Source organism: Miniopterus schreibersii (assembly GCF_964146895.1).
Source record: "Miniopterus schreibersii genome assembly, chromosome: 21".
Taxonomy (NCBI): Eukaryota; Metazoa; Chordata; class Mammalia; order Chiroptera; family Miniopteridae; genus Miniopterus; species Miniopterus schreibersii.
The window spans coordinates 15,065,081-15,082,632 of NC_138123.1; the positions used below are offsets into that span (position 1 = coordinate 15,065,081).

Consider the following 17,552-nt stretch of genomic DNA (forward strand, 5'->3'; position numbering starts at 1 on the left):
CAATAAACACAGAGGAATACAAGTACAGCCACTATGGGAAATAATACAAAAGTTCCTTAAAAAACTAATAATAGAGCTATCATGGTATCCAGTAATTATAATTAATTTGAACTTGAATGTTAATATTCAATTGGGTTATTAGAAAACTTTTATGAATGTTTAGAATCTGTAAACTTTATGAACTCTAAATACATCTCCAATAAAAATTCAGGATCCAGCCCTAGCTGGTTTTGCTCGGTGGTTAGAGCGCCAGCCTGCGGACTGAAGGGTCCTGGGTTCAATTCCTGCCAAGGCATATGCCTTGGTCGCAGGCTTGGGGAACATGTGAGAGGCAACCAATCAATGTCTCTCTCTCACATCGAAGTTTCTCTTTCTCCCCCACCCCAATCTCTGAAAAGCAATGGAAAAAATATCTCAGGCGAGGATTTAAAAAAAAAGTGTGTGTATACATTTTTGGGGACAGTGTATATATTAACCAGTTACCTCAATAAAAATTAAATTATTTTTTGAGAGAGAAAGAGAAACATCTAGCCATTGTTTCACTTATTTATGCATTCACTGGTTGCTCCTTATATGTGCCCTGATGGGGATCAAACCCACATCCCTGGCATACAGAGATGACGCTCCAACCAACTGAGCTACCCGGCCAGGGCCAAAATTAATTAATTTTTTATAAGTTTGTACTCTTGCCCGGCCAGCAAGATTCAGTTGGTTGGAGCATTGCTGTACACCAATGAATGCATAAATAAGTGAAACAAATCTATGTGTCTGTCTCCCTCTGTCTCACACTCTAAATCAATTTTTAAAAAAAATTTTTTTTTAATGTACTAAGTATAGTTGATGGACTGAGTAGAAAGTCTGGATCAGGAAAGATATCCTAGTCAACAGAACCCTGAGTGCTACAAGAACTAAATCACTGGTCACAACTTCATCTTTAACATTCTAACTTCAACTGTATTCAACCAGCAGCTACACATGCAAAGAACACACGATAATGCAATATAGAAAGAAACCATTTTTTCCAACCATAGAACTGAGACAATCTCAATCATTTACTTGAAGCAGGTTTGTATTGAGACAGAATTAGCAGACCTCTGTTTCCATCTATAACACCTACAAATAACCTAGTGAATATTCACACAGAAATGTGCTGAACATATTCTAGAGCAGCATACCCCAATTTTTAACCTGCATGTAGGAATAATAAAGAACATGATTTGATTCTCTCTCATCACTGATGTCTCTACTTATCCCTTCCTCTCTCTGAAATCAATAAAAACATATTTTGGTTTTTTTTAAATAATCTTTATTGGTTTCAGGGAGAGGGAGAGAGAGAGATGAAACAATGATGAGAGAGTTGCCACTTATCGGCTGACTCCTGCATGCCCCCAACTTAGGATCCAGCCTGCAACCTGGGCATGTGCCCTGACCAGGTATCGAACCATGATCTCCTGGATCCTAGGTTGATGCTCACCTGCTGAGCCATGCCCTACCAGGCAAACAATATACGCATAAATATATATATATATTTTAAGACAGTATATAAAATTCCCTTCGGTGAGGGTTGTCTAAGAGCCATTTTTATCATCTACTCCTTCACTTTGAATCTTGCCTTACACAGCATCACCGTTTTGAGAGTTGAAAGACTGAGTTAACCAAGTAAAAAGGTGACTCAAAGAAAAATTAAGAAATGACAATATTAAAAAGTGCTTTTCCAAGTTTACCTTCAAAAAAGAGTATCGACTAGGCACATACAAAATAATCAATTATAAAGAAACTGTGATTTAAAACTGCAACTACTCAAATTGAATAATTTTCAGATTCTATATGATTCCGTAAGTTAAATTGTTTTATAATAGTTGCCTATTACTTGAAAACTAACCCCCACCTTTGCTCTGCCAACACAGAAAGATTACAGTCAGAACTCTTTTCAACTGGGAGGGGGAAAAGGTTGCACATATAGGGGGGAAAAAACTATATTGGAGGAAAGTGAATGGATTAGTAGAAACAAGTCCAAACAAGTAACTAGAGAATGTTTCCTAGTAACCTTACAAGTTAAGTGATACCACCCAGACTGTGAATACTCTAGATAACCTATGTTGTCACATGCACAATAGTTGGGGTCTAAATCCACAGGGCCAAATTATCTTTGAAAGTCTTTTCTGGCTCTATGGGCCACAATGTTCAACTCAAAATTACTTGTGGCAATATAACATGAGGTTTCATTTTTCTCCCATTTTAAAATATTAACTCTTCAAAGTTTTGCACTGTTTTCTTCTAATTTACAGTACTAATTTTCAAGCTAATAAAGGTTCTCCCATAAGAACTATGTCCACTGTTTAATTTAAACTTATTTTCATTGGCGCTGGCTGAGCAGTTCAGTTGGTTAGTGTCATCCCAATACACCAAGGTTTCGGGTTTGATCCCCAGTCAAGGCACATACAAGAATCAACCAAACGCCCGGCTGGGCGTGGCTCAGCAGTTGAGCATCGACCTAGGGTCCAGGAGATCACAGTTCGATTCCCAGTCAGGATGCATGCCTGGGTTGCAGACTCAATAATCCCCAGTGGGGGGCATGCAGGAGGCAGCCAATCAACAGTGACTCTTTCATCATTGATGTTTCTATCTCTCTCTCTCCCTCTCCCTTCCTCTCTCTGAAATCAATAAAGATATATTTTAAAAAATAATTTAAAAAATCAACCAATGAATGCATAAGTGGAAAAACAAAATGATGTTTCTCTCTCCCTTCCTCTCACTCTCAATTTTTTTTTTTAAATGTATCTTTATTGATTTCAGAGAGAGGAAAGGAGAGGGGGAGAGAGAGAAACATCAATGATGAGAGAGTCACTGATCGAGCCCACAACCGGGCATGTGCCCTGACCAGGAATCGAACCCCGATTGCCTGGATCCTAGGCCGATGCTCAACCGCTGAGCCACGCCCAGCCAAACTCACTCTTAAATTAATTAATAAAATAATATACTTTTATGATTTCTTCCATTTTTTAAGAGACTAGGATAAATTTACATAAAATATATAATACCATGATATACATGAATTCTAGCTTTAAAACTGCGTTCTTTTAATGAAGAAAGTAGGTGAAAGGTTTCTAAACTACATTCACTATTCTAAAAAGCCATCAAAAGGTCACTAAATGGCAACGACTTTATTACTCGCATATAACTAGCAGAGGCAGCATGGTTCCATTTACTAAGAGGGCAGATTCTGCCATCAGTGTAATGTGCCTGTGGGCAAAAATCACACATCTTTGCATCTGCTTCTTCAATCATAAAAAGGGAAAATGCTGCTGACCTGCCTCAAAGGGATATTGTAAGAAATAACTAATGATTATGAAACTTTAGAAACATAATGTGCCATTTTAAAACACAGTAACTACACTGTTAAAAAATTCTTCATAAACCACATATTCTGACCCTAGCATCCGCTGGTGTCATTACCTACAGTGATCTGTCTCAAAATTAACCTTTCTAATAAATGCTACTAGAGATCCCAAGCACAACAGTAGCTTCTTCAACACAGGATTCTCCCTTACTAACTCTCACAGCTTACCTTTTTAATAGCAATCTCCTGCAATTACATTTCATTAATAGTTAGTAGCTATAATAATAATAAACAGGACTATGTGATGCTATCAAAAATGTTACAGATGACTGGGACTATCCACTACCTAGTAGTATTAGATAGTCAAATAAATTAACAATACTTACTGAATAACAATACCACTGAATGCAAAATACTGCTGTAAGTGAGGCCACTACATATATACCAAATTTAAGCTAAAGAAACACAGTGGTGCCCCATATAAATCAGTTGGTGGTAAATAAAGTAGCATATTAAATACAAATAAAATCTTGCTAAAGCCATCAAAAAAGTATGATATAGATCTGTTACGTACTGATATAAAAGGATATAAAAAGGACCAGAATATGTATACATGAGCCCATTTTTGCAAAACCAAACACAAAATAAATATGCAAGTCTATATGTGTAAACAAAAAGGTATAGAAGAATATACCTCAAACTGTTAACTTTTTAAATCACTGAACTACTTTAAGCAAGTATATCTGGATAAAACAATATAGAAATGGGTCCTTGGTGAGATATCCTTATCAAGATAAAATTGAAAATATGAAAAGCTAAATTTAAAAATAATTCACATATAGGCATAAACCAAACTGCCTCATTTAAACTTTGCCGGCAATAGTAGCTCCTTTGTCTTCCAGCCTGGTTAGCTGCCCTTTTACTACCCCCCCCCCAGAGTAGAGACTCTCAGGCTTGGCAAGGCTCCAATACTCATTCACCCCACCCCCACTAGCTCACCATGCTAGACCAGCTTCAGGTGACTAAATGCCACATCAGAACAGTGATCTGATCTAGAGAAGAAACAAATTTTTTTGCCCTACATAAATAAGCAAGGCTAAAGGGTAGATGCTTAACCAGAAAATAAATATCTGTAGTGGTTCACCTAATCCAAGAACAGCCCTCTAGGCTTGGAAGTAAAATTTACTTTTCCCTTGAAAGAATCCCATCTGGGACAGCCAGCAGCAAATTAGAAGAGAGGACAAGTATTTAGTAGAAGCTTCTGCAACATTAAGGGCTAGGATAAAGGTTTGAAATGGGAGCAACAAGTTCTTAGACTAAAGAAAGCTGTTTTCCACCTTCCATTAAACATTTTGTTTTATAGGATTCCATTAAGACAGGTTTTAATCTTAATCAGAAAATTACAACTTTCCCCCCAAACTTCCAAATCGACTTTTAAGTTTAAAAAAAAAAAAAACGTAAAAAAACTAGAAATAAAAAACAAAACTCGTCACTATACCATCCTGAACGCCTAAATTCACAAGAGTTTGCACATTCTTTCCATAGAACTAATAACAATAGCTACAATTTATTGAGAATTTATTATATAGTAGATCCTGTTATTACATGTAGTCACTCCCAACAACCCGATGAGCTAAGTACAACAATCATTCCTCATTTTAGACAAGAACATCAGCCTTCTTACAAAGTTTAAGAAAACTGCCCACAACTTGGTAAGCAGAGGAGTCCCAATTCAATCCTACGCAGTCTTAATTAAAGAAACCTCATTCTATGGGTTTGTAATAGGAGTGACAGGTTTTTACCAGGACAATATACAGCTAACATGTACTGACTGCTCAGAACTATGCCAAGCACAGCATAAAACATTTTATTTATTTATTTATTTAAAATATATCTTTATTGATTTCAGAGAGAGGAAAGGAGAGGGGGAGAGAGATAGAAACATCAATGATGAGAGAGTCACTGACTGAGCCCGCAACCTGGGCATGTGCCCTGACCGGAAATCGAACCCTGATCGCCTGGATCCCAGGTCGATGCTCAACCGCTGAGCCACGCCCAGTAGGGCCAGCACAAAACATTTTAAATGTTATTTCATTTAATACTTACAGTCTTCTAAGGTAACTATTGTCCCCATTTTGCCAAAAATGAAACTGATGTCTATTTTCATAAATGACCTTATCCAAATTTCAACAGTAAAGAACAGAGAGAGGAAGTACTAGAAACAAGATCTCTCTTATGATCACTAAGCTACACTGTTTTTTGGGCACTTCAACTAAAAAAAGATGGTTTTTATACATTCAAGTAGAATTTTCACTATCAGTATAAAGTGAATCTTTTCTTCAGATGCCATTTGTTCAAAAGTTTGATTGTTCATAATCTTCATTTCTGCTACTGAATGATAAAACATAGTGTGATTTTCAATGAAACTTATTAAACAGTTATTTATGACTATGCTCTCATAAGCAATTATCCTGCAAGATTATCAAATTAGGAAATAGCAGTGTGTTACTTGTAAAAACCTCGACACAGGACTTCAAATATCCTAGAGTTAAGTCACACTGCCAAAAATTTATCTATAAATTAGAAGAAAATGGCTTAAATAAGTCTACAGAAAGTATCCATTCCACTGTGCAAGATATACTGTAAGGTGACACACTTTAATAGTATAAACCTATACAGAATTAGTACTTTTGATAGCTAAATTTATAATTTAAAAATGATACATACACTGTTTTCTGTAAGATTTTCTTCCTTACAAATCATAATAATGGCCCAGAGAATCAGCCCACTGCTAACTGGAAAAACACTCACACAGGCAGAGTAATGCAGAATTTTATATATATGTCTAACTGTATCCTAAAGCTAGGTACTTCCTTGCCACGGATGACCCCATTAGGCAAATAACTGAATGTGGAAAAGGTAAGAGCAAATATACATTAACTTTTATAATAAATAATTTCATAAATAATACCCAGTGTGATAAAAACTATACTTCCAGATTTTCAGAGTAACCTTTTAAAGTTATTTTATAAAATGTTTCCATGAATCAAAGAATATTTATTTATAGTTATAATTGAAAACATTCAGATTCTTCTTAGAAATTTAAAAAGTCAAACATTTTAAGCTATTCATGTAAATGCTAACATTTCAGAAACAACATAGTAAAAACTCCAACTGTACAGTGATATAAACAAATGAAAATTAGAAAATAAAAAGAGTAGTGACCAGATGATTAACCATGTCTTTAATGGTAAGAGTAGAAAGATGTGCAAACAACTACTTCTATTAAGATGACTGGTAGCAGATTAGCTAACAGATGATAACCTAGAGCTGTGTTTCTATCGTATTGTATTTTACAGACTGGCAAATGGAACTGTGTTCCATTGAGAAGTTGATGAAAGCTCTGGTTCTTCTCCCCAGGAAAATGTATGGCCATATTAAAATTCAGCACAGAAGCCTGGCCAGCGTGGTTCAGTGGTTGAGTGTCTACCTATGAAGGAGGAGGTCACAGTTTGATTCCCAGTCAGGGCACATGCCAGGATTTCTGGCTGGACCCCTGGTGAAGGACCTGCAGACACCTTGGTAACAAAAGATACTTATAGCTTATATTTTGTTCAACATCCATTAGGTTTAATGGAGACCATATTTTCCTTTGTCTTTTATATTCAAATTAAGTCATAAGCTAAAAGTGATCCTTTGCACTTAGGTAATCAATATACATTTTAAAAAATTCTATTTGCAGTTTATGCCTTATCAAAATACACACTTTCTACAATCTTCAACATTTAAATATCAAAAGGATTAATGTGACTATGGTTTCTATTGCTTCCTGTGGGTGTCATCTTACATAGAACACTAGTCCATGCTTCTCATGAATGTAGAAGTATCTTTGTTCTGTGACACCAAAAGGAAGGCAGCAAGAATCCTGTTTTTAAAAGTTTGCAGCTCTTGCCCGGCCAGGCGTGGCTCAGCGGTTGCGCATCGGCCTAGGATCCAGGAGATCAGGGTTCGGTTCCCGGTCAGGGCACATGCCCGGGTTGCAGGCTGCAGCTGATCAATGACACTCTCATCATTGATGTTTCTATCTCTCTCTCCCTCTCCTTTCCTCTCTCTGAAATCAATAAAGATAAAAAAAAAAAAAAAAAGTTTGCAGCTCTTTTAAATGTCTGTTACTAAAAAATTAATATAGCATGTCCATATTTTGTTTACAGCCACACTTTACAGAGCAATACACCAGTTAGCATTTCTGACAAATATAAATGCTTATTTCCAAAATTATACAGTCCTAACTTCATTCATTTTCCAGTTATCCAGCCAGAAAATCTTGGTGTTCTTGACTCTCTTTCCCCTATCATCAGTCTGACAGGAAGGCCTGCTGGCTCTAACTTCAAAAGACACCTAAGCCCAGCCAAAGTAGCTCAGTTTGTTGAGCACTGTCCCGTGCACCGAAAGGTCAGGGCACATACTTGGGTAAGGGTTTGATCCCCAGTCTGGGAGTGTACTGAGTAGCATGTGAAAAGCAACCAGTCGATGTTTCTCTCTCACATCTATGTTTCTCCATCTCTTCTAAGCATGTCTACGGTGAGGATTAAAAAAAATTTTTTTAAAGACACCTAAAATATGACTACTTCTCACTTCCCTCCCTGTGGTGGCCACCATATCATCATCATCCCCCCCTTTTTTTAATTAGGGTGACACTGGTTAATAAAGTTATACAGGTCTCAGGAGTACAATTCTGTAATACATCACCTGTATAGTGCACTGTGCTCGCCTCCCCAAGTCAAGTCTCCTCCCCTCCCCAAGGCCATCATCCTTTATTCAAAAAGCTTCCTAAATGGTCAGCTTCTATGTTCAACTTGCCTATAGCTGTTTTTAACACAGCAGTCAGTGATCCTTTAAAAACATGAAAATTTGCCAGTCTAAAGAGACTGCATCACTCTTCTATTCAAAGCTCCCAGTTGCTTCCTCTTTCTATCAGAGTGAAATACAAAATCCTTACAAAGGCCTTCCAAGTCCTAGGTGATTTGGTCTGTTCTGCTCGGCCCCCAACCTGCATTCTTTTACAGGTCTGACCCCACTTCCTCCCTGACCTTTCCTTCCTCCTTCCACTCCAACCACCCTGTCCTCTGTGCAGTTCACTGAACAAGTCAAGCTGTCTTTGGGACCATATGACTAACTCCCTCACATCTTTCCATCAAGTCTTCTCAATAAAGCCTATCTGACCACCTTATTTAATACTACAACCTGCCTCAGCCCCCACATTCCCTATCCTCCTTACCCAGCTCCCCTCTTACCTTCATACTACTTACCACCTAACAAGGCAACTTGTTTATGTTCATTCTTATTTGTCTGCCCACCTTCCCCTGACATTAAAATATAAGATCCACAGGGCCAGGACCTTCTACAAGTTTCGTTCACTGATACATCCTAAATGGCTAGTGCGGAGACTACCTGTAAGTGCTCAATAAATGTTGAATGAATTTTTTATCCTCACCGGAGGGTATTTTTTCCATTCCTTTTCAGAGAGAGTGGGAGGGGGAGAGAGAGATGTAAGTGAAACACATTGATCGGCTGCCTCCGAACACACCCCAACCAGGGCCAGGGATCAAGCCTGCAACCCAGGTACATGCTCTTGGCCGGAATCGAACCCAGGACCCTTCAGTCTGTGGGCCGACACTTTAACCACTGAGCCAAACCAGCTGGGGCAATGGTAAATGAACCTTTTAAATGTCCAACTCCTTGGTGGCCACTCAGCTCTCAACAGGGTTACCACATGTAGTATTATTACCCTAAAAATAGAAAGGTACACTCGTAGGACCACCAAAATTTTTAAATATATGTTCACATAAAAACTTGTAAACAAATGTTCATAGCAGCATTATTCATAGACAGAAAGTACAAATAATCCATATGGCTAACAACTAATAAATGGATTAATGAAACGTGGTATGTCAATAAAATGGAATATTACTCAGCAATAAAAAGGAATGAAATATTGACATATACTACAAAATGAATGACCTTTGAAAATACTACACTAAGTGAAAGGAGTCAGAAACTCAAGGCCAGCCTGGCCGGCATGGCTCAAAGGTTGAGCATCCACCTAGGATCCAGGAGATCGTGGTTCGATTCCTGGTCAGGGCACATGCCCGGGTTGCAGGCTCGATCCCCAGTACGGGGTGAGCAGGAGGCAGTTGATCAATCTCTCACATCATTAATGTTTCTACCTCTCTCTCTCCCTCTTCCTTCCTCTCTCTGAAATCAATAGACATATTAAAAAAAAAAAGTTTATACTAAAAAAAAACACCACACAAGGCCACATACTGTATGATTCCACTGATAGGAAATGTCCAAAACAGGCAAATCCTTAGGGACAGAATGTAGATTAGGGATTGCCAGGGGAAGGCCAGGGAAAGGGAGAGCAGGGAGTGGTTGGTAGCAAGTACAGGATTTCTTTTGGGAAGAGGAAAATGTTTTGAAGCTGAGTAACAGCAATCGATGCACAACCTTGTGAAAACACTAAGTAATACTGAACTATGTACTTCAAAAGGGTGAATTTTTATCTCATTTTCTAAAATTCAAACATAGAACCAAATAAAATGGAAGTAACTGTTCATCTGAATGTTCACTGCTCACTAATAAGGGAAGGCCAAGAGTTGGGAATACCTGGCTTGGATGTACTAAGTTCTAACTTACCAACTTATCACAGCAAAAATATTTTTTAACATAAGGGGCAGAACTGTCATCTATTAAATAGCAGCAAGCAGAACTTTCCCCTCATATTCAATCCATTCAAATCCTATTATCATCCCACCTTGTCCACTAGCTCTGCGCCACTTCTCTCACTAAACTAACTTGGTAGCCTTGAGACTCATCTTCTACTTCTACTCTTGTTCCCTGCAGTCTGTTCTCCACATAGCAGTTACTATTCTTTCTGAAAATGTGTATTTGATCACTTCACTCTCTTGCGCAAACCTTTCAATGACTTCCTCACACAGATTTTGGCCTTAAGTCCTTACCATGGCCTACAAGACCTACATTGCCAACGATGGTCCTGTGACCTCTCTAGGCTCATCTCCTACCATCCCAGCCCCAAAGGCCTTCTTCTTGTTTCTTAAATATGCCAAAGTCAAACAGGCCCAACTACATGGTCTTTGCACTTGTAGTTTCTGCCTGGAATGCTCTTCTCCCAGATAAGTGAATGGCTCACTTTATCATTTGTTTCACATGATGCTTAAGTGTCATTTCCTCAAACAGGCCCTTCATTACATCGAATGAATGAATGAATGAATGAATGAATGAATGAATGAATGAAAGAAAGAAAGAAAGAAAGAAAGAAAGAAAGAAAGAAAGAAAGAAAGAATAAAGTAACACCCTCTGTCACTCTAACTTCTTAGCCTGAATCTGCTTTATTTCTCTTCATAGCACTTATCACATTTTTTTTATTTTGCTTGATGTCTGTCTCCACTAATAAAAAGTAAACTCCACAGGGTAGTAACTCTTGTTTTGTTCACTAATGTATCCTCAATACCAAAACCATGTTTGGTACAAGGAAAGTACATAACATCTCTTCAATGATTGAATTTATAGGTGGAGTTAGCAAAAATACATTCTTCAGTGAAATATGTACTCATTTGCCATACTTTTTAAAATTACAATAAGCAAAGAGTTAGCAATTTGGACAGAAAACAAGTCAGTATTTTACAAAATTGCCTTTCATCAAAAAGACCACAAATTTATAGGACAAAACACATTTGTCATATTATGAATCTAAATCCCTTTAAATATTGTAGTTAAATATTAACTATGAGGTTAACATTCACACTGGATAACCAAGCCTCTGATTTCTCTCCATCCTACATGCTCTCTAAATCTTACATGTTAATAAGTAGATCCACTGGGATATGAACCTCTTACAGATCCTTTAAATAGTCAAAACCCTATTCATCTTTAATGACAACATGCTTCAAATGACAATAACATCCATCTTTCTCCTACCCTACGGTGAGTTACTAAGTCTTAAATTCTACTTCTTAGATCATTTAAGATCTGTCCCCTTTGCTGCACTCCCTGTAATATTAGCTGAGACCCTTATTCACTTCTTAGTTGGGATCCTCACCTGGAATCTCCCTTCCATTCAGATCTCCCTTTTCATGTATTTGACACAATACTACCAAAGTGCTCTCTCTATAATATAAATCCAACATCTTTACCCCTTCTTAAAAACCTTCAGTAAGCCCTGGCTGGTGTAGCTCAGTGGTTAAGAGCATCAACCTGCAGATCAAAGGGTCGAGGGTTTGATTCTGGTCAAGGGCACATAGCTGGGTTATGGGTTCATTTCCTGGCCCAGGGTTGGGGTACGTTTGGGAGGCAACCAGTCAATGTGTCTCCCTCACATTGCTGTTTCTCTCCTTTCTCTCTCCCCTCCTCCTTCCCTTCCTTCTACTCTCTCTAAAAAAAACAAAAATCAATGGAAAAAACAGCCTCTGGTGAGAAATACCAAAAAAAAAAACCCCCCAACAAAAAACCTTCAGTGATTCCATGTAGCTATCCAGAAAATTTTCAACTCCTTTAACTTTGTTAGCCTCATCTCCCATCACTGCCCTCCTACTACTACCTCAAACATAGAGTACTTTAAGATAATCTGGCCACAGTGAACTACTTAGTTTCCAAATATATTATCTTGCTTTTTTCTTTATTGTCCAATGTTGTTTCCTCTGTGTGAAACAATCCTTTCTACCCTTCTATGCCTAGTGAAAGCTTTAACTCTCACCTTAGATGTAAATTCCAGAGGACTTTCCATGGCTTTCTCTGATTCAGATATCCTCCCGTAGCACTTATAATTACTGTATATTCAATCAATACTCTTATGATTCAATATGCACTATGTTTTGTTTTCTCTGTGTCTTCTACAAAAATGGGAGCTCCTTAGAGCAGGTCTGATGGCTTATTCACCTTCATTCCACACTGCCTGACACATGGAAAGGGCTGTTAAAATGAGTGACTTATGAAATAGGGGGAGGGGGAGGGGGGAGGGGGGAGGGAGAAGGGAGAAGGGAGAAGGGGGAAGGGGAGGGGGAGGGGAGGGGAGGGGAGGGGAGGGGGGAGGGGAGGGGAGGGGAGGGGAGGGGAGGGGAGGGGAGGGGAGGGGAGGGGAGGGGAGGGGAGGGGAGGGGAGGGGAGGGGAGGGGAGGGGAGGGGAGGGGAGGAAAGAAGAGAGAGGAGAGAGGAAGGAAAAGGAAGGAAGGAAAGGAAGGAGGGAAAGGGGGAGCCAGGACAAGAAAGAGGGGAAGAGGGAATAAAACCATGCACACAAGCATAGGGCATTTAAAAAGGCATTTGTAATCAACACATTATTTGTATATGACTGAAGCCAATGATTACTGAAGAGAGAATGATATATCTGAAAAATCTATCTCCCCAGATTCCAAGAACCACTATTTATATCACTTACCCACTAGAGTCTGAAATGTCTAGCCTATCCCATTTCACTTGAAATTTTACCACAATGGCCCTGGCCAGGTAACTCAATTGGTTAGAGCACCTTCCTTATACACCAAAGTTGCGGGTTCAGTCCCAGGTCAGAGCACATACAAGAATCAACCAATGAATGCATCAATAAGTGGAACAACAAATCGATGTTTCTCTCTCCGCCCCCCTTCTCTCTTTCTAAAATATCAATAAATTAAAAAAAAAACAAAAATTTATCACAACATACTGTTAATAATATAGATGCAGGAAAAAATAAGTAGGAAATGAATCTGATATAATTAAGTCTTAGAATAATTTAGAACTTTAATAGTCTGTCATTTCTTGATAATGTGCTATCACCAACATTGAAAGGTCTATTAAAATTATGAAAAATAAATCCAAAATAACACCTATATCATGATCTATATTAGAAACACAAAACTGCTACTGTGTTAGTCAGATTTCTCAAAAACACACTGGGCAAAATATCACAAGATAAGAATATACCAATCAGCAAAGAGACTTTAATTATTTAAATAAACTCTTAAAGGTAGTACTACAAGAAAATTGCTTCTAAATCATATAATACTGCCCAGCTGGTGTGGCTCAAGTGGTTGAGCACTGTCCCATGCACCAAGAGGTCGCAGGTTCCATTCCCAGTAGGGGCACATGTCCAGGTTGCAGCTTGGTCCCCAGTGGGGGGGGGGGGTGCAGAAGGCAGCCAATGGATATTTCTATCTCTCTTTCCCTCTCCCTTCCTCTCTCTCTCTAGTTAATGAAAACATATTTTTAAGAATATAAATAAATGAAACATATAACACTTAAAATAACATATATGTTGTAATTATTTTGGGATTTAAAGCAACCACCAAAAGAGCATTACTAAACACTTTTACCTCAATACAATGTCAAAAACATTTTTTAAAATTTTGTGACTAATAGGACATAACAAACTTAAAAGCTTACTTCATTTTTAAAAAATTATCATGCTTTATCCACAAGTGTTATTTAAAAATCAGTTAAAATTTTACGCATCATTACTCTCAGAAGCATAACTATAGTGATTTTTTCCTTTTTATTGAATTTATTGGGGGTGACACTGGTTAACAAAATTATACAGGTTTCAGGTGCACAATTCCATATCATCCATACACTATATTGTATTCACCACCTCAAGTTAAGTCTTCTTCCATCACCATTTATGCACTCCTCCACCCACCTCCTTATATCAAAGTATAAATATGTTCAGTAAGATCTAATAAATGGCATAAATCGCTCTATCGCTCTGCTGTCATTACAATATAGAAATTGGGAACATGAAAAAAAAAAGTAAGCCCAATATGATCAATACTAAATACTTTTTGAATTGCAATTTTTTTAAAGTAAAACACCAATCATGGGCACCTTTCAACTTTCACCACACAAGAAATTAAGTTGTAAGAAATAACTTTTTAGTACTAGTGATTACTAGTAGGTTCCCTAAGAAAATACTTACTAAATAGTAACAGGAAATTCTTGTATACAATTAGAAGTGTATTTTAATAACTCCCTTTAACATTACTAATACCTTTTCTTAATGGCAGCAATAATGGAAATGGTGAGCATTTTAAATTAGTAGTTTTAAAATGATACCCAGAAATCTGCATTTGCCTAACACTTACTATGAAACTTTCAGGGTTAAAGTTTCCAATGTACTTTCACTTTTTTTAAACAGACACACTGGGGGGAAAGAAGGAAAGAAGGAAAGGAAGCAAAGGAAGGACGGAAGGAAGGTAAATGAAAGAAAGAAAAGGAAAAAAAAATTTAAATCTAAAAGACCTTCAACTTATTACATTTCTTTTATCCAAACATTAACAGAGTTCCCAAGACAGGCCAGGCACCACATTGGGAATTGTGACAAATTACATTTATTCCGAATGAAATTCTGTATTATTCAGCTTCTGAGTCTATTACATATTATTCAACCCAACACTTTTCTTAAGAAATTCCTGTCTAACACCAAGCGAGGTATATATTTTTCCTAACAAACTCACTGGTCACTGTTTTACACAGGTCACAGGAGTTAGTCACATCTGTGACTAACAAAAAGGGATTCTTTTCTGAAACATCACTGATTGTTTTTCTGTTTACATGAAGGTAAGATGGGAATTCAGCAAACATAAACATTTTAAGTACTTTAGAGCACCCCAAACTCAAGAAAAAATAACGTAAAAAATAACTGAACTTAATTACTTTGCATAGCTGATAAATATTTAAGTAGCCACAGCTCTTCCTTTCTCCCATAAACATTAGCATTACAAGTTTTAATTTGGATGCAGTAGTATAAAAGCCATCTTGACTCTGAAAAAAGTGGAAGTAAATTTGTTTAAATAAAAATAGTTCAGAGGAACTGTCACAAGTAGATGAGGTTTACATTTTAACATACTATTTGCTGCATTCTGTACTTGTGAACACAATCTAACCCCTTTACAAGCACTTCTGAATTTGGGATGGATGAAAAATATCTGCTAGCCTCTAAGTTCCACCAGTTGAATCTAGACATTTCAGGTATCTAAGGCTTTTATTCTAGAATGCTTTAAAAATATCACAGCATTCAATTATGTACTCTCTAAAGTGAACAAACAGCCTGTACTTTTATTGCTATGATTTCTTCCACCAATTAAGCAAATTGCACTTTTTGGACAACATACTTCATTCAGTTAACACGTTTCCATTTAAGAGGAATCTGGCCATTGGTTTTCCACATCAGTTTTATCACAAAGCAATGCCGCATCTCACAATTCCCAGACCACATATAGATCAAAGAAAAAGAAACCAAATAATCCTAAATCCCTGGATATACAAGGAACAACAGCCATCTCTGAGTTGTCCAAAGACCGTCAAAATTCTCTCTACAAATCTTTCCATCAAGATTATTTTCGTGGCTTATCAAATAGGTCTGCTAAAAATTCAAGTGCTGTTAACACAATAAAAGGGGTTTTCTTTCATCAGTGTAACCGATAGAACCACAACACAGTTCAGGTTCTAGAATCAGATTACTTGACCTGCTTTTGCCGTTTTACCTTTTAAAACACTCTAATGCATGCAGTTATTCCTCTCATTTCCGGCCAAAAGAGTCGTTCTGTATATGGGGCAACCATCCTCGGTGCGATATCCCGAAACTGGCTCCAACTCCACAGCACAGCGCACACACATCCACACCACTGACCCCTCGTCTCCCCGGGAAGAGCTCGAAACCCAGCCCCCAAGCACAGCACTCGGAGGCCCCACACACGGCTTCCATCCAACCCCCCTACTTCCTGAATTCTACAAGCCCCGAGGTTCGTTTTCCGCAGGCAATCTTACCTTCATGACGACTCCGGGACCGCGGTGCTCTCAAAAACACCAGCTTCACCTGCACCTGGAGGGGAAACAAAAGACACCCAGTCACCACCACAGGCACCCCCTGCACGGGCGGAGGCGGAGAAGCTGAGAAAAACCGTCGAACCGGGAGCCGCCGATGCGGGGCTCGCTCTGGCCTCGCCACCCCGCACACCCCACCACCCACACAGCTAGGCAGCTTAGCGTCTCCATTGTCGGGACCCGACGGAGTTTCCCGTCTCCGACAATGACGCCATTTCTGTCAGAGAAGAAACTCACAACAAGCCGGGTCCGGCCGGGCCTCGGCGCACCCCGCGTCCGAGAGGCAGCGGCCTCGAGGGCCCTGCGAGCCGTGGCAGGACCGACCCCCGGGGCCACTGACCACGTCCCGTTCCGAGACGGGGGCCGACCAGACAAGACAAGCGGACCCCGCCGGCCGGCCGCGGGGATAGGGGACGCTGAGGAGACGGCAGGGAGGCTGCACGGCCCCCGCGCTCGCCGGGCCCCCACCGCGGCCCTTGCCAAACCCGAGCTCGGCCGCCCGGCTGGGGCGACGCAAGGGGCGGGGGCTTCGCGAGCAGAGGCCCCGAATTCCGGCGCCCGGCGAGCCCACCGCGGCGATCCTCTCCCCGTTCGTCGGCCGGGCCCAGGGACTCCCTAAAGGGCCCCTGACGAGCCCGCGAAAGCCTCAAAAATGCCCTACCTTCCTCGGAGGCGAGCGCCGACCCCGGCGCGTGCAGAGTCCCCTCCCCGGCTCCCCCCCAAAACCGACAGGCCCGGGGGAGAGATGGGGGAGAAGCGCGGCGGGTCCAGCGGAGCCGAGGCTGAAGCTGCGGCTCCTCCTCCTCCCGCGGCGGCGACTGGTACCTTTGTTTGGCGGCCGCTCGGGTTCCCTCGCTGGGGGGAGGGGGACGACGAAAAATCCTCCCGGACTGAGTCCGGGCCCCCGTCGCGCTGCCCTCCAGAGGACGGCGGCCACAGACCCTCTGCGGCACCCTCCGGGCAAAGGTCCAGGCGGTGGCCGTGGCGGCAGCAAGCTAAGCTCGAGAGTCTCCTCCGCTCCGGCGCCCAAGCTCCTCACTCCGAACTCGACTGACGGGCAAACATCGCTCCCCTCCGCCCCGAGTCCCCCTCCCGTTCCCTCCGCTCTGCCCCCGTCCAGGCTGCTTCCCCGGATGGCCTCTTAGACGACCTCGGATTGGCTAGGATTTTTTAGAACCCGCCTATACCCTGTTCTTATTGGTCCCCGGGATACAAACAACGACGCCATTTTCCCACCAGTTCTATGGAAACAAAGTTATTCCTCAAAGCTTCCCGGGAAATGTAGTCCTACCCGTGATGCCAGTGTGCAAACCCTTGCCCGCGAGAACTGCAAGACCCA

General features: G+C 40.2%; 1 protein-coding gene across 9 annotated transcripts in view; it reads right to left on the reverse strand.

Annotated features, from left to right (window-relative positions):
• The window catches only part of ARID4B (AT-rich interaction domain 4B), a 125,420-nt gene extending 108,084 nt beyond the window's left edge, over window positions 1-17,336 (reverse strand). For 7 of the 9 annotated variants that reach the window (XM_081123954.1, XM_081123952.1, XM_081123950.1 and 4 more), the window contains exons 1-2: window positions 17,039-17,336; window positions 16,157-16,211 (exon numbers count right to left, since the gene is read on the reverse strand). In XM_081123954.1, coding sequence (XP_080980080.1) covers window positions 16,157-16,162 — 6 coding nt within the window. In that variant the 5' untranslated portion in view covers window positions 16,163-16,211; window positions 17,039-17,336. Of the gene's footprint in view, window positions 1-16,156; window positions 16,212-16,874 lie in introns of all 9 variants that reach the window. The other 2 variants (XM_081123955.1, XM_081123949.1) reach the window with 1 other exon arrangement.
• Between the last annotated feature and the right edge of the window lie 216 nt (window positions 17,337-17,552).